We start from the raw sequence: 25,740 nt of genomic DNA, 5'->3' as shown, positions 1-25,740 counted from the left end.
AAAATAGAGATTGGCAAAAGGCACAGTAAATTTCATGCTACTTTTTTTTTTAATCCCATTTATAGCCCACCCTTCTCCGAAGACTCAGGGTGGCTTACAATTTAAGCACAAATCAATGTGCTTAGCAATAGCCTTCATTCTATGTATATGCCTGCTTATTAGGGCTTTCGCCCCCCCCCCCCAAGCGGCCTGCTGACTCAAGGATGGGCATCACTATAATTATCATGGGGAAATTTCTATAATGTTATACTGTAGTTATGATTTCAGCAGATTCCATAGGAAGGGTATCTTCTTTTCTTTTCTTTTCTTTTCTTTTCTTTTCTTTTCTTTTCTTGACTCTGTGAAACAGTAAATGGGAACAAAACAGATATAAATGTGAACGATTTCCACAGTGCAGATAGCTAGTGGTGCAGACATTGTTTCTTAATAAGGACCTTGGTTCATAATTATTCAGTTGGATGGAGAATAACAGAGTTGGAAGGAACCTTGGAGGTCTTCTAGTCCAACCCCCTGCTCAGGCAGGAAATTCTATACCATTTCAGACAAATAACTTCTTAAAAACTTCCAGCATTGGAGCATACATAACTTTTGGAGGCAAGTTGGTCCACTGATTGTTCTGTCAGGAAATTTCTCCTTAGTTTTAGGTTGCTTCTCTCCTTGATTAGTTTCCATCCATTGCTTCTTGTCCTGCCTTCAGCTGCTTTGGAGAATAGCTTGATTCCCTCTTGTTTGTGGCAACCCCTTAGATATTGGAACACTACTATCATGTTACCCCAGGCCTTCTTTTCATTATATTAGACATGCTCAATTCCAGCAACCGTTCTTTATATGTTTTATCCTCCAGTCCCCTAATCATCTTTGTTGCTCTTCTCTGTACTCTTTCCAGAGTCTCAACATCTTTTTTACATCATGGTGACCAAAACTGGATGCAGTATTCCAAGTGTGGCCTTACCAAAGCATTGTAAATTGGTATTAGTACTTCATTTGATCTTGATTCTATCCCTCTGTTAATGCAGCCTAGCACTGTGTTGGCTTTTTTTTGGCAGCTGCAGCACACTGCTGGCTCATATTTAAGTGATTGTCTACTAGGACTCTGAGATCCCTCTCACAGTTACTACTATTGAGCAAGGTACCCCCTATACTATACCTGTGCATTTGATTTTTCTTCCCTAAATGTAGAACCTTACTTTTTTCACCATTGAATTTCATTTTGTTAGATAGAGCCCAGTGTTCAAGTCTGTCCAGATCCTGCTGTATCTTAAGCCTGTCTTCTGGAGTATTGGCTATTCCTGCCAGCTTGATGTCATCTGCAAATTTGATGAGTTCCCTGTCTATCCCCTCATCCAAATCATTGATGAAGTTGTTGAAGAGTACTGGGCCTAAAACAGAGTCTTGGGGTAGCCCACTGCATACTTCCCTCCATGTAGATGCGGTTCCATTGAGGACTACACCTTGAGTGCAGTTGGTCAGCCAGTTATAAATCCATCTAGTGGTGATGCAATCTAATACATATTTTTCTATCTTATCAAGTAGTAGGTTGTGGTCTACTTTATCAAATGCCTTACTGAAGCCCAAGTGAATTATATCCACAGCATTCCTCTGGTCCAATAATTTTGTCACTTTCTCAAAGAATGCAATAAGATTTGTCTGGCCTGATCTGTTTTTGAGAAATCCATGTTGGCTTTTGGTTATGACTTTGTTTTCCTCTAGGTCAGGCATGTCAAAATGCCAGCCTGTGGGCTGGATGCGTTACTCTGAAATCGCGCCTACCACATTGCCAGCAATGGGGAAAAAGTCGCAATACATCACGCGATGTCATGTGATATTGCGAGTTTGACATGCCTGCTCTAGGTATTTGCTGATCTCACGGTAGAAGCAGAAACATGTACTGTTTTAGCTACTTTAGTCCATCTTCTTGTTCAAAAGGAATAATACACTTCTAGAATAGGATGTGCAGTGGTGGATAATTATACAAATAATATTTTTTTGAAAGATTATATTATGTTCCTATAATGTTGTTAGCAGCACTGAGCTGTGTTTTGTCTGCAGTAGGAACAATGTGAGGTGTAAGTGATTATTTGGGTTGTGGGTTCCCAGGAGTTCAGTAAAGCAGATGGAAATTGCTGAGATTAGCATCTGGCCCATGGCGCACAAATGGTTGTGTTGTAATGGAAATGGAGAGGGTTTTATAAACCTGAAAACTTATGCAGTTGTTCTATATGCTCTATAATATAAGTTACATTTGGAACTTAAAATTTTTACTTCATGAGCCATAGACTAAGAGCATTTCTGCTCTGGTAATTTATGGTGTCACTCAGTCATCTCTGTTATAAAACCTGAATTCATTGACAATATATTGCCACAGCACTGGCTGAGTGACACTATAAACTGCTGATGCAGAAATGCTCTAAGGATAAAAATGCACATGCCTACTTATAACTTGATGATGGTAATAGTGAGTGATAATTAGCAATATGAAAACTTATCTCAGATATAAATAACAGAGATGAAACTTTCGTGTCTCCTGATCTGAAAAGAAACCCAGTCTCAATCTTGCAGATTTACTAGTTTTAATTCCTATTTAATCAATGTAAACATACAGCTAAATTAAGTTTCATAGGACTATATTGGTAGACAAACAGACATACGCAAAAGAAGCTCTCTGCCCAAAGAAGATTAGACTTCAGATAAATGTCTGTTGTGGAAGCCTTTCCCATAACCACTAATTTTTTGCATGAAAGGAATTTGTATGATTATGTTATATGCATTATATGGAAAAATTACTAGAGCAAAATGATCCCAAAAAATAGAGAGCATTGTTTTGTTGATGTTGTTAGCTGCAAAGTTGTGTCCGACCCCTCGCGACCCTATGGACAATGTTTCTCCAGGCCTTCCTGTCCTCTACCATATCCTGGAGTCCCTTTAAGCTCACGCCTACTGCTTCAGTGACTCCATCCAGCCACCTGATTCTCTGTCGTCCCATTCTTCTATTGCCCTCAATCTTTCCCAGCATTAGGCTCTTCTCCAGTGAGTCCTTCCTTCTCATTAGGTGGCCAAAGTATTTGAGTTTTAGCATCAGGATCTGGCCTACTAAAGAGCAGTCAGGGTTGATCTCCTCTAGGACTGACTGGTTTGAACGCCTTGCAGTCCAAGGGACTCGCAGGAGTCTTCTCCAGCACCATAGTTCAAAGGCCTCAATTCTTTGGCACTCAGCCTTTTTTATGGTCCAACTTTCACTGCCATACATTGCAATTGGGAAGACCATAGCCTTGACTATACGCACTTTTGTTGACAGGGTGATGTCTCTGATTTTTAGTGTGCTGTCTAGATTTGCCATTGTTTTCCTCCTGAGGAGCAAGCATCTTTTAATTTCTTGGCTGCAGTCCCCCTCTGCGGTGATCTTGGAGCCCAGGAAGATAAAATCTATCACTACCTCCATTTCTTCCCCATCTATTTGCCAGGAATTGAGAGGGCCGGATACTATGATCTTGGTTTTCTTAATGTTAAGTTTCAACCCATGTTTTGCACTCTCCTTCTTCACCCGCAACACGAGACTCTTTAGTTCTTCTTCACTTTCTGCCATTAGAGTGGTATCATCTGCATATCTTAGGTTGTTGATATTTCTTCCGGCAATCTTAATTCCAGCTTTGGATTCATCTAGCCCTGCCTTTCTCATGATGTGCTCTGCATATAAGTTAAATAGGCAGGGTGACAGTATACAGCCTTGCTGGACTCCTTTCCCAATTTTGAACCAATCAGTGGTTCCGTGTCCAGTTCTCACTGTTGCTTCTTGGCCCACATATAGGTTTCTTAAGAGACAAATAAGATGGTCTGGTACACCCATCTCTTTAAGAACTTGCCACAGTTTGTTATGATCCACACAATCAAAGGCTTTAGCATAGTCAATGAAGCAGAAGTAGATGGTTTTCTGGAACTCTCTAGCTTTCTCCATGATCCAGCGTATGTTGGCAATTTGATCTCTAGTTCCTCTGCCTCTTCGAAATCCTGCCTGTACTTCTGGTAGTTCTCAATCCACATACTGCTGGAGTCTAGCTTGTAGGATTTTAAGCATAACTTTACTAGCATGAGAAATGAGTGCAATGGTGCGGTAGTTTGAACATTCTTTGGCACTGCCTTTCTTTGGAATTGGAATGTAAACTGATCTTTTCCAATCCTGTGACCACTGTTGAGTTTTCCAAATTTGCTGGCAAATTTAGTGTAGCACTTTTACTGCATCGTCTTTTAAGATTTTGAATATCTCAGCTGGAATACTGTCACCTCCACTAGCTTTGTTGTTGCTCAGCTTTTCTAAGGCCTACTTCACTTCACATTCTAGGATGTCTGGCTCGAGGTCAGTGACCACCTCATTCTGATTATCAGGGACGTTAAGCTCATTCTTGTATAGTTCTTCTGTGTAATTTTGCCACTTCTTCTTAATCTCTTCTGCCTCTGTTAGGTCCCTGCCATTTTGGTCCTTTATCATACCCATTTTTGCATTAAACATTCCTTCCATCTGTCCAATTTTCTTGAAAAGATCTCTGGTCCTCCCTATTCTATTGTTTTCTTCTATTTCTTTGCATTGTTCATTTAAGAAGGCATTCTTATCTCTTCTAGCTATTCTCTGGAATTCTACATTAAATTGGGTGTATCTTTCTTTTTCTCCCTTACCTTTCACTTCCCTCCTTTCCTCAGCTATTTGCAAAGCTTCCTCAGACAGCCATTTTGCTTTCTTGCATTTCTTTTTCTTTGGGATGGTTTTGGTTGCTACCTCTTGTACAATGTTGCGAACCTCTGTCCATAGTTCTTCAGGCACTCTGTCTATCAGATCTAATTGCTTAAATCTATTTGTCACCTCTACTGTATATTCAACAGGGATATGATTTAATTCATACCTTAGTGGCCTAGAGCTTTTTCCTATTTTCTTCAGTTTAAGCCTAAACTTTGCAATGAGAAGCTCATGGTCTGAGCCACAGTCAGCTCCTGGTCTTGTTTTTACTGACTGTATAGAGCTTCTCCATCTTTGGCTGCAGAGCATATACCGGTAGTCAATCTGATTTCTGTGTTGACTGTCTGGTGATGTCCATGTGTAGAGCCGTCTCTTGGGTTGTTAGAAAAGAGTGTTTGCTATGACCATCGTATTCTCTTGACAAAATTCTATCAGCCTGTGACCTGCTTCATTTTGTACTCCAAGGCCAAACTTGCCTGTTATTCCAGTTATCTTTTGGCTTCCTACTTTAGCATTCCAATCCCCCATGATGATAAGGACATCGTTTTTTGGTGTTAGTTCTATAAGGTGCTGTAGGGCTTCATAGAACCGGTCAATTTCATCCTCTTCAGCACTGATGGTTGGGGCATAGACTTGGACTACTATGATATTGAATGGTTTGCCTTGGATGCGAACTGAGATCATTCTGTCATTTTGAGGATTGTATCCCAGTATTGCTTTTCCTACTCTTTTATTGACTATGAAGGCTACTCCATTTCTTCTGAGGGATTCTTGCCCGCAGTAGTATACCTGATGGTCATCTGAATTAAATTCACCCATTCCTGTCCATTTTAGTTTGCTGATACCTAAGATGTCGATGTTCAGTCTTGTCATCTCTTGTTTGACCACGTCCAGCTTTCCTTGATTCATGGATCTTACATTCCAGGTTCTTATGGAGAAAAAATCTTTAAGCATCGGACTTTCCTTTCACCACCAGACACATCCACAGCTGAGCGTCCTTTTGGCTTTGGCCCAGTCGCTTCATTCTTTCTGGCCCTACTAGTACTAGCCCTCTGCTCTTCCCCAGTAGCATATTGGACGCCTTCCGACCTGAAGGGGCTCATCTTCCAGCGTCATATCATTTTGCCTTTTGGTACTGTCCATAGGGTTTTCATGGCAAAGATACTGGAGTGGGTTGCCATTTCCTTCTCCAGTGGATCACGTTTTGTCAGAACTCTCTGCTATGACCTTTCCGTCTTGGGTGGCCCTGCACGGCATAGCTCATAGCTTCATTGAATTACGCAAGCCCCTTCGCCACGACAAGGCAGTAATTCATGAAGGGGGAGAGCATTGTTACAGAGGTCTAATTAAGTTATTTTTATTGAGTTCTTTATTTATGCATTAATGTGAATAAATAACACTGTTTTAAATCTTCTATGTGAAGCATAACTTAAAGATGTTAAAACATGCTATATATCTTCATTTTGGATAATGCTAAGTACAAGATCGCTAAACATGAATACTTTAGTGAATGTTCCAGTTTTATAACTTGAATTTTGCAGCATTTGCTTCTACTTTATTAACTGGTCTATGCAATACAATAATATCATACAAGTTGGAGTTATTTCCTCTAAAATTAAGACTTGCTCATTTTGTTCTTTTCCATTTAAAAGAGTGGTTCAACATGACAGATATAAAGAATGATAGATTATTACTAATAAAAGATCTTTTATTCCAAGAAGTGGAGTGTTTCACAGTTTTATCATAAGATTTATTTTAGGTATGGTGTTTTAAATGCTTTTAACCAAACCTAATTTGCCAAATATTTTAAAACAGATTATTCTATTTGTATTTTCCTGGTGAGCAGCACTTGGTGGCCTTGCAACTGAATGGTTCTTGTGTTTGCATAACAGCTGTCTATGACTTGGAATTGATGGTTCAAGCCTTGACCTAGAAACCTTACTAAACAGCTAATGGGTAGATTTAGAACAAGTGATAAGAGATGACTTTTAAAATGCTTGTAAGGGCTGCTTTTTATGAGTTACATTTTAAATACAGTAGAATATTAAGTATTTGCCATGTATGAAGCTTGATGGAGATCATTTTGTGCCATTTCATGTCATTGCTCCTCCATGTTTTATCTACTACATATCATTAAAAGACTGGGCCATGTGAATTGTACTAAATGGGTCTTATTTTTTTCCCCATGACCAAGTAGCAACTATTTGTGCACTTCCTTCTATCTGTTCTCTATACTGCTATTTATTGTAGCAGTATAAGGTGAAATACTAGGAAAATGATTTCAGTATCACTGGATTAACTAAGCCAGGGTGTGTCAAAGTCGCCATGTCACGTGATGTGTCACAATGTGTCACAGCTTTTTTTCCATGGGGTGGGCACAGCTTCCGTGTGATGAAACCAGCCCATGGGCCGGCAGTTTGACACCCCTGAACTAGAGAAGGAGAATGCCTACTTAGTTTGAATCTTTGTTCCTTAAAAATGCTTATTTAAAAGACAAGACCACTTGAATATTATGATACATTTTTGTCCTAATTTATTTTAGGGCTACCGATGTATCTGCCAGCCTGGCTGGGAAGGGCCATTTTGTGAATCTGAATCTAATGAGTGTAATTCTGGTCTGTGTAAGAACAGTGGAACATGCATTGATCTCTTCAATGGCTTTCGGTAAGAAGCATCTTCTCTGCACTAAATCATATCCCTCCTTGGTGTTTTACAATTTATTGACTTTGTTTCATTTGCTGCAGTTCTAAAGTTGATTAGAGAGAAGTTTTCTCCTGAGTCAAGCATAATTTCTGATGGCTACATGGACATGCATATCTGCTGTTGGCTTTTTCCATAACTTTTTAACAGCTCAGTCTACTCTTATAGTTCTATGATTTCCTGGTGGTATTCATCCAAGTCTAGCAACATCTGCTCTTTCTTGGTTGTTGTTTTTTTTTAAATTGCCAAGTTCTACTACATGCTGCAACCTGTTGTTCAGGTTTTAAAATCACTTTACTGCAATTATTAAGAAGCTTTTGACATATTGGGACCAAGAGTTTGTTGGAGTGCTGATGTGTGTTAAGCAGTCCACTGAGGAAGAAAAAATGATTGTATGGAAATGTGCAGGTATTTAATCCTCTTTTATACTGAAAGGAGAAAAGTACTATATTCCTCATTTTAAAAGCCTCTGTTTCATGCCCAGTGATTTATGCTCAGCTTTCAAAGTATATTATCTCTTTAATACCCAAAACGGCTGACATAAAAAGCACTTTTCCTAGCTCACTTGTTTATATTCATAGAGACATCAGAGAGCAGTCAAAGTCTCCATGCTTGAAGTACAGAAGGATTAATCTGGGTCAGATCTCTTAACTTTAATTTTGATTTTAATAAGTATTTCCATCAATGTACCCTACTATCAAATACAAAATTAGCCAGATTTTTGTCAATCCACAATCAATCCCATTACAGCTCTGGCTATTTTTTGTTGAGGTTAGGGCCCTATTATATCTCTGTGTATATACAGTATATATGTATGCATATGTGTGTGTGTGTGTATGCACTGTGTATGTGTTTGTAATGTGTATGCATATGTATATACATACATAACACACTACACACCCACATATACATACACAGTGCATGCATATACTCTATATTATATATACGAGGGCAATTCTGCAATAAACCTCTGTCTGGTTATCAATGACAGACACTCGTACATAGAGAATGTTTATTGTACACATTAGAAAATTACAACATTACATTACTTTTTGAAATAATCGTCATTCAAATTGAGGCACTTGTCATAAAGTCTTACAAGGTTTGAAATTCCTTAGTAGTAGTCGCTCAGCACCAAATCTGGGCTATGGGTGTGTGTGTGTGATCAAAAACATCCCAATGGAACTGCTTCAAAAGTTCTTGGGTGCGTCTAGTGGTGTTTGGATGAGCATTATCATGAACCAATATCACACTGGAAGTGATAGAAAATAAGTGATAGAAAATCCCGCCAAATATGAAGATGCCAAAAGAGTACTGCTAGTGAAGTTCATGGAGTGTGGTTCAACCATATCTATTATTTTCTGTGATCACACAGTCTGTTACTTGAATAGTCTATGGAGATTCTCAGTCATCCAGGTCATGGTTGTCCAAAACATGCTTTTTCAAAAGCAACTGGACTCTCTTTGTTTTTCCTGGAAGATGTTGCGCTTTTCATCCAAGTTATTTGAATTGTCGTATTTTATAAGTAGGAGTGAAATTGTCCTTTAGTCATCCTTGTTATTCTCATGGATGGTCATTGGTGTGGGATTGTGTTATGGGAAAGTGGCCCATACATTGCTCTCTCTGTATATCTATAGGGGTGTCTAATCTTGGTAACTTTAAGACTTGTGGACTTCAACTACCATAATTCTCCAGTCAGCTATGTTGGCTAGGGAATTCTGGGAATTGAAGTTCACAAGACTTAAAGTTGCCAAAAATGGACATCCCTGCTGATATTAAGCAGTGCAGTGGGACTATTTCCTATTGCTTGCTTACTTACTGATGCTATGCTGCTGTGAAAATCCCTTTTGAGGGCTAGCTGAAATGCCAGTCACTGCAGCTTCTCTGAATAATTTAAACAGATCAATACATGACAGATTTTGGCCTCCTTGGTCTTTCAATTTATTTCCATTTGCTTTCTTCTCTAAAATGAAAGACAAATAGATTCTTCTATTCACCCCAAAGTTGAAAAGTAATGCTGAACTTCATTTTTTTTTGTGATGCTGTAAATGATCACATCAACCCACAATTCTGAATGCTTTTTATATTTGTTTACATTTTGCTGTTAATCATTCATAGTTCCTTTGATGCCAGGATTTCACCACTAGAATGAAAGAATTGGAAGTTATTGCAACAGCAAATCTTTCACGCCTCTCATCCTGTTGGTGTTGACAAGAAATTATCCTGCTGGCAGGGAAAGGTCATCATGGACCACTTGACTGCACATTCAGAATAAGCCAGAAAACAAAAGGCTTTGTGAGCTTTAATAAGCTAACTTGAATTGTCTTATTTTTTTATTGACTATCCATCACAAGTTGTTTGGTCTTCTGATGAAAAGTTTGTATTCCAGTTCTTGTTTAGTACATAACTGGTTTCAAATGAATAATTCTTATTCCTTCTGTAAGATAGGACTTTTAAAAATATTGCATCAGTCTTTTCTTAAATCAGATGCTGAAATATACTCAGTTCAATACTTGGCACCTCTTTCTAGATGCCTCAAAGTACAATCTTATACAAGTCTTATTAAGTCTAATGGGACTACCTTATTGTATTATAAATACTCTAGGATTGTATTTCCAAGTACCTCAAAAGCACATCATAGGGGACAGAACCCTAAAAACATTCTTCTGTTTTAATGAAATCAAAATAACCTTTTCTTAGATGTCAAACTGAGAAAGGATAGTTTATTTTAAGCCTTTTTATGCAGTCAGTAATAAATGAGGGTGGTTTGTTTTATCACATAAAAAGTTCTACTGTCCTGTTGGTTTCCATATATTATAATAAACAAGATTAGTTGTATTAGTTAATAAACCATGATGTAGAGAAGAAAGCCAGAAACAGCATTGAAAAAGAAGCAATATAGTTATCAAGGCTTGATGTGCAAAGAAATTATAAACAAATCTATATATGCATCATCAAGACATGCTAAGCATAATCAAAATAAGAAGTGATAAATGATGAATAAGCTCGCCTTTAGAATATGTCCATATTTCTAAATAGTAGTTTAAATTCTGATGTTCAGAAATGCCTTCTCCAAATCATGTAACCCCATAGGTTCTCTGACATAAAAAAATATGTCTGAATATCTATAGTACTGCCAGCATTTTAAATATCTGTCAGTCTTAATCTTCTGCAAATATCTTTGTGGAAGATTAAGACTGGGAAGTCTCTTTCTGCAAGCTACAGTCCAGAGCTAGCTTGCAAATTCTGTGTTGTCCACGTACATCTGAGAAAGTGGAACTAATAGAATAGAATACGAATTCTGAGGCACTTGGGGCAGCTTAGTGATTGGCACTACTTTTATTGGTAGCTTGTCTTGCTGGCAGTCTAATGGGGAGAAAATGAGAAGCATTTTAGCTGCTGTTTCTTTGCCTGACCACCCAGCATTTTTTCCCCCTCCTTCCCTCAGTGGCAAAGTACTATGGCTGGTTTGTTTTTTAACATGCAGCATCTTGGTAGGTTACAATATATACTAAGATGTTGGCCCTGCTTTTCTTATTTGATACTGGATGTACTGGAAACTGGACATCAGCACAATGAACCAGTGAAATATCAAATTGTCTGATATCTAAGGGAACACCTGCTGCCGTCATCAACTTCCCATCATCCTGTGCGCTCCCACAGGGAGGGCCTTCTCAGAGTGCTGCCGGTTAAGGAGTGCCGGCAGGTGATCCCCAGAGGGAGGGCATTCTCTGTGGGTGCGCCTGCCCTTTGGAATGATTTACCTGTGGAACTTCGGACCACCCCCGATCTGCGTTCATTTCGCCGGGACCTGAAAACTTGGTTTTTTGATCTATCAGGCCTGGACTGAAGGGGTTTTAGCTTTTAAATATTGTTTTAATTGTTGGGCTTAATTAATTTAATCTATTTTAATTTTATATTATCTTTATATTGTATTTTATCCTGCCCTGTAAACCGCCCTGAGTCCTTCGGGAATAGGGCGGTATAAAAATCTAATTAAATAAATAAATAAAAGAAAAGAACTGGATAACATTGGCATCTGAAGGACTGGGAGGAATTTGACAAAAAAGTAGCTTGTGGCTCGAATGCCAAGCCAAAATAGATGACATAAATAATTATATTTGAGAAATGTATCCAAGAACTTAAATCCATAGGGACATTTTTTTTTAAAATTCATTTAAAGAAAGTAGAATTGCTAATAGGTCATCTAGTTTGGCACTAGATCAAAGTCATAAAGTCCATAATGGCATTCCATACTTTTCTGTGTATATGTCATGGCTAATACTGCATTCCCATTTTCAAGTAGCTTTGGTGTCTTTTTTCTTTTCTGAAATTTTATTTCTTAATCGATTGGAAAAGAAATGGTTTACCAGAAACTGCAAACATTACTCACTTCCTGGTCCCTGAGCTTTGAGTTCCAGTTAACAAGCAATAGTTAAATATCCTACCCTTTTTAGAATTTTAAATAATAAGTGAAATATTCATTCTGAAGCTTGATTCAGGTCATTGATCTGATTTGGAGGAAAAAAAATCTACGCATGTGCCAGACCCCACTGAAGGTCAAGGACATCGGAGATGCCCTTAACAAAAAGAAATGTAAGGCATTACAGTTAGGGAGGAAATACATATAAAATCATCCAAAGTTATTTGGTTCCATTCATTGTTTGGAAGCAGTTTAACTTGGATATGATCGTTAACAATAAGTATAATATGATCCAGCAATGTGAAACAGCTAATGCAGCAGCTCCCAACCTTTTCTATACCCTGCACCCCTAGAATGCTTCTAATATATTCTCGCACCCCTTACAAAAGTTCAAAATAATGGTAATGAATTATGCACGTACATTATAATTTTGAAAACCCAAGTTTTCCCACTCCCTGGAATATCATCTTGCACCTCCAGTTGGGAACGTCTGAGCTAATGGAAGGGCTAACACTGTTTTAGTTTCCTTTGAATGAAACATGCAGGAGACTCTTTTCTTCTGAGAGGAGCCAATCGTCAACTCTAAAAATGAGCATGGCTGAGGCCATTTTCCCAATTCATTTTTGGTTGACACAAAGAATGGAGGGAGGGGGTTTGCCAATTACTTCGCTAATATAAATAAACTTTTATCCTGTGGGAACTAAGGTCATTGGCTGCTCCTGAGACTACAGGCTGGGCATTGCATAAAAAGCCCGCCAAGAAAATGTATTGGGGGATGTAGTTGCTTGCATAGCCTTAGGGGTGGGAGTTCTTAACTTTGTATTGGGGAATTGTTATGTATGTCTTCAGAAGTGGTTTCACTTTTGACATGCTGATACTTTGTAAATAATAAACATATTCTTTGAGGAATTTGCAAGCCTCAGAGTTCTGTTTTATTTGTCTTTGTCTGTCAGAACCATGACACACCGGGTTTTGTATATAATCCAATATATGATCCAAAAAGTCATTTCTTCCAACTCATCTCATATCATCCCCAGTAGGTTGAGATGGCAATTAGAATGTCCCTTGATTTATTGGAATATTCATCCAAATACTCCATGACTATGCAATGTAATAAAAATAGGAAACTGAAGTTATATTAATATTGGAATATATTGTTTGTTACAAACAAATATAAGAATTATACACTATTTTGTGTATTTTAAGTATTTATTATATAAGAAATGTATTTTTATGCCATAAAATGTTTCATTTAAATGAAGTTCTCATTATTCGCATCTTTACTTTTATAGCTTCAGCCTGAGTTCTCTCAACCACCTGCAAACATTAGGGAGCAATAGATAACTTCTAAGAGAAAGCTATACAAATATTTAAATAAGCTTTTATAATTCTTGTGGCAAATATATTTAATGTGTGCTCACCAAAGCAACCATTTCCTTTTCTGTTCCACCCGAATGAGTTTTTTAAATATTACTATTACTTTACCCAAGTATCAAGGGCACCCATTTTGCTTTATTTTCAGATATAAGTAGAAGCATTAGCTTGAAAAATGTTTTGCCATGTCTGGAAAGTAAGTTGTTTAAAATATTATGTTTGAATAGGGTTTCATATAAAGCTACCACTTTTGTGAGAAACTGTCAAAGAATGTGGCCCATGGGCATGAAGCAATATAGTGATTGTGTAGTATGTCTCATTGAGTTTGAATGGGAAAATTACAATCTTTGCTAAAGATAGTCAAAAAATGTGACCACATATTGCTTTGCAGCACAATTTGCAAAATGTGATGTACATTGTTGGCAGTTCTGTTGTTCTGGGAAGAAGTACAACAAATAGTTCTAAATTGGAAAGGAGGACTGTTGGATGCACCCAACTTCACAGAATCCCAGAACTGGATATGACTATTATGTATGACTGAATCCAACCCCTGTTGCATGCAGGAATCCAAATTAAACCATCCCCAACAGATGACTGCCCAAGATGCAGATTGTATCAGTTGCAATCAGAATAGAATATTTAATATATATATAAAACAAGTAAAGCAGTCAAAGACAAATTTAGGTAGCTGTTTCATGAATAGTGACATTTTAAATTTCACATTGAGAAGGAAGCAGAACAGGAAGATTTTATATGATATCTGAAGAAGCAGATCTTAACATGACTCATTGATCGCTGTATTACACCAAGCATGGGACTAGCTTTAGTCTGGGTTTCACAAGAAGAGTATTCATGCCCAGTAGTGCTGAGCAGAGTTTGGATCTGAAGGCCAAGAAATGATTTAGACAAGGGGGGTGGTGGTCAAACTTGCCACGTCACATGATGTGTCCCAATGTATCGTGATTTTTTTTGCATTGCCAGAGCTGGGGTGGGCATGGCCTCTGCATGATGCAACCAGCCTGCAGGTCAGCAATTTGACACTCCTGATTTAGACCATCTGGTGACCCAAATGTAGTATCTGTCTGTAACTCTTTAAAGCAGCTGCAGCTTTTTCTATGATTAGTCATCTTTCCTGGAGAAATGTCTTCTTTGATGTAAGGAGTGGCAAATAGGTGCTGTGTTTACTTACTTTAAATTCTACCCATTGGACAACCCCAATGTTCAGTCTATCGTGGAGTCATTTCTAAAGGAAGAGATATATCTTTGAACTTTGTTAAAGCAATGCTCTTTTACTTCTACTGTTATTGCTGTAATTCTCTGACTACTGGAAATAGAGGCATGGGGAGAAATTATTAGGAATCCCTTAATTGCTTTAAGTAAAAGCAATTTACTTGGCCGTGACTAGGGGGGCTTTTGCCCAGGTTCGCCTGGTGCGCCAGTTGCGGCCCTATCTGGACCGGGATGCCCTGTGCACGGTCACTCATGCGCTCGTGACCTCTCGCCTTGACTACTGTAATGCTCTCTACATGGGGCTTCCCTTGAAGACCACTCGGAGGCTCCAACTGGTACAGAATGCGGCCGTGAGAGTTGTCTTGGGAGTTTCCCGGTACTCCCATGTTACACCTTTGCTCCGCGAGCTGCATTGGCTACCAGTTGTCTTCCGGGTGAGGTTCAAGGTCTTGGTTATGATCTTCAAGTCCCTACATGGCATGGGTCCGGGGTACCTCGGGGACCACCTGCTGCCGGCTTCAACTCCCCTCCGCCCTGTGCGTTCCCACAGAGAGGGCCTCCTCAGGGTGCCTCCGGTCAGGGAATGCCGACTGGCGGCCCCCAGGAGGAGAGCCTTCTCTGTGGGTGCCCCGGCTTTGTGGAACCAACTGCCGGTGGAGCTCCGGACGGCATCGGACCTCCGAACTTTCCGTCGTGGTCTGAAGACCCATTTGTTTGAATTGGCCGGTCTGGCCTGATGGGGGAGCTGGGTTTTAAATTGTCATTTTAGATTGCATTATTGTTTTTTAATTGGGCACTGATTTAATCTTTGTTTTAACTTTTGTATAGTACTGTATTTTTATTTATATGCCCTGTGAACCGCCCTGAGTCCCCAGGGAGAAGGGCGGTATATAAATTAAATAAAACGTAAACGTAAACGTAAACGTAAAAGGATATTTTGGTCTGGACCCTGCAATAGACATCATATTTGGATCAGAACCAAAACAGAAGCTCACCAATTCATTTTCATAAGATTTTTATATTGCTTGAGTAATTATTATGAACAAATATGGACAGCTGACAAATATGTACATATGGGAAGAGCGATAGATGATCATTCTTTCAAAGAATATGTTTTTTATTTTAATTCCATTTATATCCCACCCTTCTCCGAAGACTCAGGGCGGCTTACAAGCTTAGCAGTAGCCTTCATTCTATGTATACGCCTGCTTATTAGGGCCCCCCCAAGCAGCATTATTACAAAGTCAGCTTAATTGCCCCCAACAATCTGGGTCCTCATTTTACCTACCTCGGAAGGATGAAAGGCTGAGTCAACCTTGAGCCTGGTGGGATGCGAACCTGCACTAATTGCAGGCAGCTGGTGTTACTTAAGGAGGCATTAGCCCACTGCTCCACCAAGGCTCTAATATGAAAGCTGATCAATATTAAACAAATAATCCAAGCTCAAATAGATTTTGATCCCCCTTCTTTTTAACCCATTGTTTTCTTTTGTTTGACAATGAATGTTAGGGCCCTGCTAGCTACCTAACACCTAAATCAGGGGTAGGCAACCTGAATGGGTCAAAGAGCCACTCGGAACCGGTTCGTACACAAAAGCAAAAAATGGGAGCCATAAAAAGTGTGCCCACATGTGCGCGCTCGCGCATGTGCAAAACAGGAAACTTAATTGAGTGAAAAAAGCAAAGATTGGGAACCGCTGCTTCTTGCCGTCTTTGGCAGCAGGAACAGTGGTGTGTCTGGGCAGCACTGCCTGGTACTTGGAGAGGTGGGAGCTGCCGGCACATCATCCAAGCCCGCTTGCTGAGTACTGCCTGCCGGGCACAGTGAGGGCATTAACTCGCCCCAACAGCAGCTGCTGCTGCCTTCCTGTTGCTTCTCCTGCCGCCACAGCCACCAAAGACGGCAAGCCCTCACTTTCCTTAATCATCCCCTCCCCTTCCAACTTTTCAAACGAAAAGCTCCATGCCACACCCTAAAAACAAGCTCCACGCTTAGGTTCTGGCACTTCAATGCTTCCAAACAACCCCTCCCCAATTTGCCCTACGCTGGCTACTTTACATGCTAGGAAGGCAAAGTCTGCCAGATCCAGGGCTGGCCTTTCCAGGGAAAGCTGCATGCAAACTGTCGGACCAGACATCCCTCCCCACCCCTTCAGGTGGGTGTAAGCTGGGGGGAACCGATTCAACCTGGGACTTGATTGGAGACTGGACTCGTCACTCTGCCTTCTGGGCCAGGAGGGCGAGGATGCTGAGGAGAGGCTTCAGCCTGTGAAGCTCAGCAAGAAGAACCCTTCATCCTGGACCATGCACCACACTTGCCCAGCCAGCATCAGCTTACCTATCTCTCGGATTGCCACCTCCCTACCAGCCATTCCCCTTGGGTCCGACACACACACACACACACAAATGAGAGGGGGGAAAAAATGCCAGACTGCCTCCTCCCTACCAGCCGTTCCTCACTGGTCCAACACACACACACACACACAGAAACAAATGAGGGGGGGAAATGCTGGACTGCCGCCTCCCTACCAGCTGTTCCTCACGGGTCCAACACACACACACATACATACACACACACACACACAAGAGGGGAAAAATGCCAGACTGCTGCCTCCCTACCAGCCATTCCTCATGGGTCCGACACACAGACACAGAGAGAGAGAGACAGAGAGAAAAGGGGGAAAAGAAGGAGGGGGTCTGGCAGCACCCAAGACTCCATATGCTGCTCAGAAATACCACCACCATACCTGCACGCCCCATCTGACCGACCCACTCACCTTTCCAGCACTCCTCCCGTCTCTTCCTTCGCTGCCGCCATGTGCAGTCCAAAGAAGAAGAGGTTTGTGCGCAGTGTCACAAACCAAAGAACTTCAACCAATCAATTCAAACTTCACAAGTTTTTTTCTTTTCCATGAGAAGTTTGAATTGATTGGTTGAATTTTTTTAATCCCACTTTTTTTTTTGGACTGCACATGGCAGAGGACTGGGAGCTGCAGGAGAGAGCTGAAAGAGCTGCATGCGGCTCCAGAACCATGGGTTGCCGACCCGTGACCTAAATATTTTATAATTACACTCACTCTGGGTGACAATAGATATACTTTTTTGCAGTTGGGATGGGAAACAAATCCAAGGAACAAGAATCCAAGAGCTGTGATCAATAGTTTTTATAAGAAGGAATAACCCTTTGTATTTGTCACTATTTTAATAATGTAGCCATTTTATCAGGGTATTTTTTTATTCTGAAGTCTTGGCTGCCATTCTCAGAGAAACAAAAACATTCAGGACCAAGTTTCTGACTGGGCCTTGAATTCAGGGCCAATGCCCCCAAATCTTAGGAAACCTAGAGCCAGTATAGTTTATTAGCTCAATAGGTATGAAAGAGTACAGCAAGTATCTTGTATTTTAGTTGTTTGATTTCTTTTAGTTCATTATTCATTCATTATTTGTTTTATTTCTTTTTGTGGGATAGTGTTTTATCTCCTCCCATTTTCTGACTATTATCTACCTCTATGTTGCTTGTTTCCTTCCATGAATGTTAATGATAACTAGCATTGCCTTATAAATATAGACCACCCATGAATTGATCTATTTATTTTTTCCCCAAATTCATAATTTGATGCATTTAGTTAAAAAAATTCTGCTATTATTTTGTTCTGATTTTTATGATTTAAAAGGTTTTATTTTAACTTTACATGGTTTTATAGACAAGTTCTAATATAATGGCATATAGATAATTAAAATACCCTGAAAATATTAAAAATAATATATGAAGAGGTTAGTGAAAGAGCTAACAACAATCATAAAACCAACATTTAAAAGTTAATATATGAAAGTTTGTGTGTGTTTTGTGTGTGTGTGTGCATTTTACAATATAAAAGAGAAAAAAACTAAAATATTGTCTTTATGTAATATGTATATGAAGACGCACAAATAACATTTGGAGAGTGACCTCTATAAGCCAAAGAGAAATGCTTTATAATAACACATAAAAGATTCAAAAATAAAAAAGAGTAAGATATATATACAATTATAGGAAAGGCTTGGGGAAAGATCATCTAAGCCAGGGGTGTCAAACTGTTGGCAATGGAGAAAAAGTTGCGATACGTCGTGACACGTCATGTGACATTGCGAGTTTGACACCCCTGATCTAAGCAAATCATGGAAATACCAATTTAAACATATTTAAACAAATTTAACAAATTTAAACATAGCCATTCTTTAAATAGTTAATTTAAAAAGAATAATGAAAATCACTTTTCAATGAAACAATGAACCAAATGGGCTTGCAAAATCCTTTCTTCTAAATTAGTGACTTATCAGATTACTCCACTAATAAGTAAGTTAGGTTGCCAGATTATATAATATTTTGAAATTATATACCCTTTAATTATTATTTTTTTTAAAAAAAGATTTGGGGTGTTTCCTGACATTTCCTATTTGTAACTTATAAAAAAATGAAGAATTACAACATTTGTACTGATTATTTGTTTATATTTAAATTAACTACTCTATGCAGGCACTGCTGGGCATAAACATGCTGGTATTTCAACAACAAAAAGGATGCAAGAAGTAATGAGCAATGGCAAAATTAAGGTAGAATCTTCTCCACTTAGACTACTACTATGAACCCCTTCTGGCTTTCTTGCTGCTGTCTAGATATTTTTATTAACTTGATACATATATCTCAAAATTACATCTTTTCCCATAGAACTATATTTTCTTCCTTCCTCCCTCCCTCCTTCCCTCCCACTGTCCTTCTCCATTGCAAAAGTGGACATAACTAAAAGTCTACCAAAATTTGCACAGCCAAATTTTCAGTTGGCTGAGACATTGCTTTCCACACAACTAGAAATAGAGCTGGCCATGAAGGGAAGCTGGGTTGCCAGGGAACCGTCAGATGCTGATAGTAAGAATGTTCCAGAGCTTAGCATCTGGGTCCAGTAAGCATTGTACAGATTCTCCATCTGTAACCGAAGCTGTTCATTGCTGCTGGGGAAGGCACAGTCAAACAGAATAAGGCAACAACAGCTAAATCAGTGCCAATAGCAACAGAAGGCGGGGTGAACTCAGCATTGAAATTAACATTTATATTCCAATTTATTTTTCACTTCTGTGGTAATGTAAAAAAATCTAGTTATTTAGGGCCAAATATGTTTTAGGCACATTGATTTGCTCAGGAATGACCATTATATATAGGCCATTTTTTACATGCAGAGTGGCAGTGACATTTTACTTGTTCTTTTGAAGCCAACTTTTTGTAATAATGATTATTTGGGGGTTTTAGTAGAACTGAAAACATTAGGGAAAAGACCAAGATGCCATGTGAAATCTTTTAAAAGTTCTAATAAAACATTAGGAGGGATTAGGAAATTGCAGATATATTAGAATGTAGCCAATTTGTTCAATGAAAGAAAGGAGTAGTGGACTCAGATTCATTCTGTGAATGAAAGATCCTATGTTCATGGCATCATCATCATCAACAACAACTTTCTAGCATTTTTCCCACAGGAGTAGGGTCTGTTTTTTTTTCTTTCCCTTTTTTAAAAACAAATTTTATTGAATATACAATTAAAAACAAAAGTGCACATGTTACAGCTTCCCTGGCTTCAACATTGCTATTAGTATTACCTTATATAAAGAAAAAGAACAAAAAGAAAAAAAAAGAAATTCACATTGTAACAAAATGTGCATATAGCCTTGGTGGAGCAGTGGGCTAATGCCTCCTTAAGTAACACCAGCTGCCTGCAATTAGTGCAGGTTCGCATCCCACCAGGCTCAAGGTTGACTCAGCCTTCCATCCTTCCGAGGTAGGTAAAATGAGGACCCAGATTGTTGGGGGCAATTAAGCTGACTTTGTAATAATGCCGCTTGGGAGGGGTGTGAAAGCCCTAACAAGCAGGCATATACATAGAATGAAGGCTACTGCTAAGCTTGTAAGTCGCCCTGAGTCTTCGGAGAAGGGCGGGATATAAATGGAATTAAAATAAAAAATAAAAATAAAAAAAACATCTGTGAGTTTTCTAGTGAACATTCTTTCATTCGTCTACAATGCAGTTAAGTATCTTTCAATTCTGCTTTTTGGATCACCATCCTGCATAATCAACTGCAGCAACCAGGTCTTGTTTGTATTTTGTTAGAGATGGCTATAGATCCATGGGTTGTGGCAAAAAAAAAAAAAAATCCTGACTAACCAGCTTGTCACCCAGGTCTGACATCTGTTTGATCTGTGTTCAGCTCAGCATCGCTCTGATGGGCGGGCAGAATCCAGCAGCACCACTAAGAAGAGAAGACCTCACTATCATCCTTTGTTCATGACATGAGTACATTGAATCATTGAATCCCATTCATAGTGATTAATGCTGAAGGGGGAAAAAAAGAGGTTTTATAAAAATCAGTGAATTTAGCCTTACTGGAGCCCTATTTGGGCATTATAGACTCCGTTTAGTAAACATATGTCTTCCAAATAGAGGTACCCTATCCTCCATGTTGTCTACATTACCATCCGCTCTTGATATCTGTGCATAAATATCTGTAATTTGGCATCCTTTTTTTTATTAAAGAGTTTTACAAAAACAAAATTTTACAATATATCCCCAAATCCCTCCTGCCCCAAACCCACCCACTTCCCCCCACTTCCCAGAGCTAAATACAGGATTATAGTTACAATAATCATATTCTAAATAAAAATTATGCATAATACACAATTAACCAAATTCGTAATGTGCTTTAACTCCCCTTTAACATAACTACAAGCAAAGTACCAATAACAATATCCCACTAAAATCTACTCATAAGCTAAATTGAACTTTTTAGTCCCATATTTGTTCTGAATATAATTTATCCATCTCCTCCAAACTGAAATATATCTTTCCTGTGAATGATCTTTCAAATAAGCAGAAATCTTAGACATTTCTGCAAGATTCGAAACTTTAAACACCCATTCTCCTATAGTGGGCAAACTATCCTTCTTCCAATATTGTCCCACCAGTAACCGTGCTGCTGTTATCATGTTCAACATCAAGTTAGTTTCTTTAACATCACAATCTACAACAATACCCAATAAAAACAATTGCGGAGAAAACTTTATCTTTCTCTTAAAAATCTTTTGAATGTTCCACCAAATTTTGATCCAAAAAGCTTTTATATTTCTACAAGTCCACCACATTCGTCATCCTTGTTTCATATAACTTTGACAGATGGAATTGAAGGCCAGTGAGGGGTCAAGGAAAAAACAACCAGGCCAATACCATCACAGATTTATTCAGGCAAACTGATGCAATACTAACAGAAGTCTCTGATATTTTCAAACCAATAAGAACATCTACAATATTGAGAACATGTCAGGAGTCCTATTTAACAAGTGCCTATGACCAGCCACCAAGCACCCTTTCTCATAAATCCCATTGATGAGATTAAAATACAAGTAATGTGGCTCCCAAATCCTGATTCCTGAGCAGAACTAGAATGTCTTCATTCTCACTCTGAACCTCAGCTTCATTCTCAACCTTACTCTATTCCTTTTTTTATAACCTGCAGCTCTTTAGTAACAGTTTTCATGATTTAGATTTTAATCAAGGAAAATTTAATCTATTTTAATTGCTATTAATTTTTGTATTGTAATGTTGTTTTAATTGCCTTGTGAACTGCCCTGGGTCCTACAGGAGAAGGGCGGTATATAAGTTTAATAAATATAAATATAAATATTTATCAGGTCACCCCCAGGCCTTTCCTAGTTGCCTTTCAGCCTCCATGAACTAATGAACTAACTGGCAGCTTCCCCTTCAGTTGCCAGCCATCTTTATTTCTTAAGTGAATCCAGAGCCTCACTTTGAAGAATTATTGGCCAGGCATTTTTTTTAAAAAAATGGGCATTTGGTGATAAAGTGACTGCATATTCCACGTTGCTCATTCCAGATGCTAACTCATCATTTATACATTCACATGGTTTTCAAACTAGTCTTTTAGGTAATAGAAAAAGCTGTCAGTAAAATTCTGTTCTTTAGAGGAAAAAAGAAGGAATATGAAGCCAATTTATTTGATCATAGTTAAAATAAGAATTGTATTTATAAAATTCTGGACATTCCATTATGGACCTTTTCCAAATACTTGGACAGAAATGACAATAATTTGGATTATAACTATGGGGGTGGGATGTTATGAGAAAAAGTGAATTACACATCTAACAGTATTGGAAGTAGGAAATTACTCATTTGCTTGGGAGTCAATTTTTAAATATTATTTTGTCCATTTTTTATTTTTTTTCTTTGCACTTTGTATCTCCTTTCTTTTCTCTTCTTTTCTTTGTTTCTGACTTATCTTTTAGTATTGTAATTTTTTTCAACAAAAATTATTTTAAGAAAATTCTCTTCATTAAAAACAAAAATCTTGTGCGACATTTTATTTTGATAGAAATAACTATGTTTCTTGTTTCGTCTGTGTAATGAATAGTGACAGATTTAGTATGCTAACATATTTTGCCTAGTACTATTAACTTCTGTGTGAGTATAGTCCAGATTCTTTTCATATAGTCAACAGTTACTATTTGGATAATGTAGAAAAATATAAAAGCAATAGTATATTAATTATTAAAAATTATTTTAAGAAAATTCTCTTCATTAAAAACAAAAATCTTGTGCGACATTTTATTTTGATAGAAATAACTATGTTTCTTGTTTCGTCTGTGTAATGAATAGTGACAGATTTAGTATGCTAACATATTTTGCCTAGTACTATTAACTTCTGTGTGAGTATAGTCCAGATTCTTTTCATATAGTCAACAGTTACTATTTGGATAATGTAGAAAAATATAAAAGCAATAGTATATTAATAAATAGTGCACTAATTCATTATGTTTGCAAGATCTTTAGATCCACAGTCAGGGAAAGTGGGTGAAAGTATCTATTATATCACACTGAAGTCTAGCTTTATCTGCATTTGTCTCTATTTCTTTTTCAAATAAGAACATAAACAAACAAAACCCTAATGATCTACTTTGAGACCATAGTACAAAGCAACAGAATACTATAAAAATAGCCTTCTTTTATTGATGTTGTTTATGTATAAAGAATAAATAAATGTTGCTGTTGTTAGTTGCAAAGTCGTGTCTGACCTATCACGACCTCATGGACAATGTTCCTCCAGGCCTTCCTGTCCTCTACCATCTTCTGGAGTCTGTTTAAGCTCACGCCTACTGCTTCAGTGACTCCATCCAGCCACCTCATTCTCTGTTGTCCCCTTCTTCTATTTGCCCTCAATGTTTCCCAGCATTAGGTTCTTTTCCAGTGAGTCCTTCCTTCTCATTAGGTGGCCAAAGTATTTGAGTTTCAACTTCAGGATCTGGCCTTCTAAAGAGCAGTCAGGGTTGATCTCCTCTAGGACTGACCAGTTTGATTGCCTTGCAGTCCAAGGGACTCGCAGGAGTCTTTTCCCGGACCATAGTTCAAAGGCCTCAATTCTTTGGCACTCAGCCTTTCTTATGGTCCAACTTTCACAGCCATACATTGCAACTGGGAAGACCATGGCCTTGACTATATGCACTTTTGTTACCTTGGCCACGTGTATACAAGTAATAATGACTCATCAGCTGCCTTCCTTGAAGAGGTACTGGTTCAGGAGTATGCATATCATAAATCTCATGGGATAAAATCTTTATCTTTTGAGCACTAGCAAATGCCAAAGGACTATCTACACAAATATATGAATTGGTTTGATAATTTGCTTCATTGCATCCAACATATAACAGAGTTGGTTGGGTACATCATTTCTTTATGTAGGAAAAATTGCAATTACAGGAGAAAATATTGAAGAAGAAAATTAGTGACCTCATTATTTTTAATCTAACCCTTTGTAATGCATCTCATTTTAGATGAGTCATAATGAAATCAATTTTGTTTGTTCTTTTGCCCTTTGTTCAATGATTTTCAGAAAGCATCGTGACATCTTTAAAGAAAACCTAGTAAAATACGATCTTTAAACAAACAAATATAAAATGGTGTGAGCACTTTGCAGTGGCTCATTAGAAATGAAAGGAAAACCCATCCATCAGTGTTTGGTGCAGATGAGATATTTCATGCATGGCCAATGTCTGCCAAATACAAAGAAGCAGAATTTTGACAACATTTCCAGAATTGCCACTAGCATATAATGTTATTCAACCATGGAAAATGAATAATAAGCAATTTCATGTAAACATATCATATGCAGAACTATAGTGAAAGCTATATTTAGCTATTAACACAAAGCCATTAATAAAAACTAAAGAATATATTTCTGGAAACAGGCATTTGACCCTTCCTTTGATGCGGTTAGTTTTGAACTTAGAATAAATGTAAGCATTATTATAACTAATTATTCCTCACCTCAATTGAGTCTTCCTTGCTGTCCATTTACCCAACTTTGCACAGTCAGGTTTGTTTGTTGTTTGTTTGTGTTATGTATATGGTATTGGGTCATTTGGAACAATGTGACAGAACCCCTATTTGTGACTATATTTGTGCTAGATCCCAGTGCTTCAATTAAAGCAGCATCCATGGCTTTCCACAGTACTTATAATATGACATTCAACTATCTCCATAATTTAGTAAGATAGGGGACACTACTACTACTACTACTACTACTACTATTACTACTACTATTCTATGAACAATGGAGTGAATTTATTTTGGTACTGCAGATTTCCGTCATTTGGAAACAAGGAATTTGACAAATTTATTTTTGAATGAACCGGGAGAGCACAGTCAAAATTAACATCACAACCACCAATGTTTAATAAATTATTAGATTATGATTACACCATAATTACATCTATCTGAATTGTGTTTTTTTAAACAAAAACAAAACAGTAACAACAACAAATGGTTGTCCCATTGTTGATAGTACCTAATCTTAAATCTGAATGTAAAAGAACATTGTCGTGAAAATGAACGTTCCATTTAGCTGAGAATTTTTTTTAAAAAATGCAATGTAAGTAGCTTGAAGAATTTTCAAATGGTTGATGAAAAGTTTGAAGATGGATTTTTTTATATAATAAACAGATGTCAGTAACAAGATTTTCTTGAGTATACTAAACTCAGTGTTTGAAAAGTCATGTCCAATGCATAGTTACCATCTACTCCATTATAAGCTGCTAACCATATTACCAGCTTCTTTCTCTGAAAGTACATAAAGTTGGAGAGAATCTAGAAGTAATCAGATATCTGGGAATAGTTAAGTCACCAACAGTCACCAAAAGAAAAAAAGAAACAAAAGGTGAGGGTGACATCACTGCACCTGGACCTAAAGAAATGGGA

At 38.1% G+C, this 25,740-nt stretch overlaps 1 protein-coding gene across 1 annotated transcript in view; it reads left to right on the top strand.

Moving 5' to 3' along the window:
* Positions 1–25,740, top strand: part of EYS (eyes shut homolog) — a gene marked incomplete at both ends in the record, with an annotated part of 678,422 nt that overhangs the window by 77,818 nt on the left and 574,864 nt on the right. Inside the window, one exon of the mRNA XM_083372645.1 lies at positions 7,269–7,390. Coding sequence (XP_083228771.1) covers positions 7,269–7,390 — 122 coding nt within the window. The remainder of the gene's footprint in view (positions 1–7,268; positions 7,391–25,740) is intronic.

Source organism: Vipera ursinii, assembly GCF_947247035.1.
Source record: "Vipera ursinii genome assembly, chromosome: 1".
NCBI classification, from domain to species: Eukaryota; Metazoa; Chordata; class Lepidosauria; order Squamata; family Viperidae; genus Vipera; species Vipera ursinii.
Note: the sequence above shows the minus strand (reverse complement) of the source record. Positions and strands in the feature narration are given on the sequence as shown.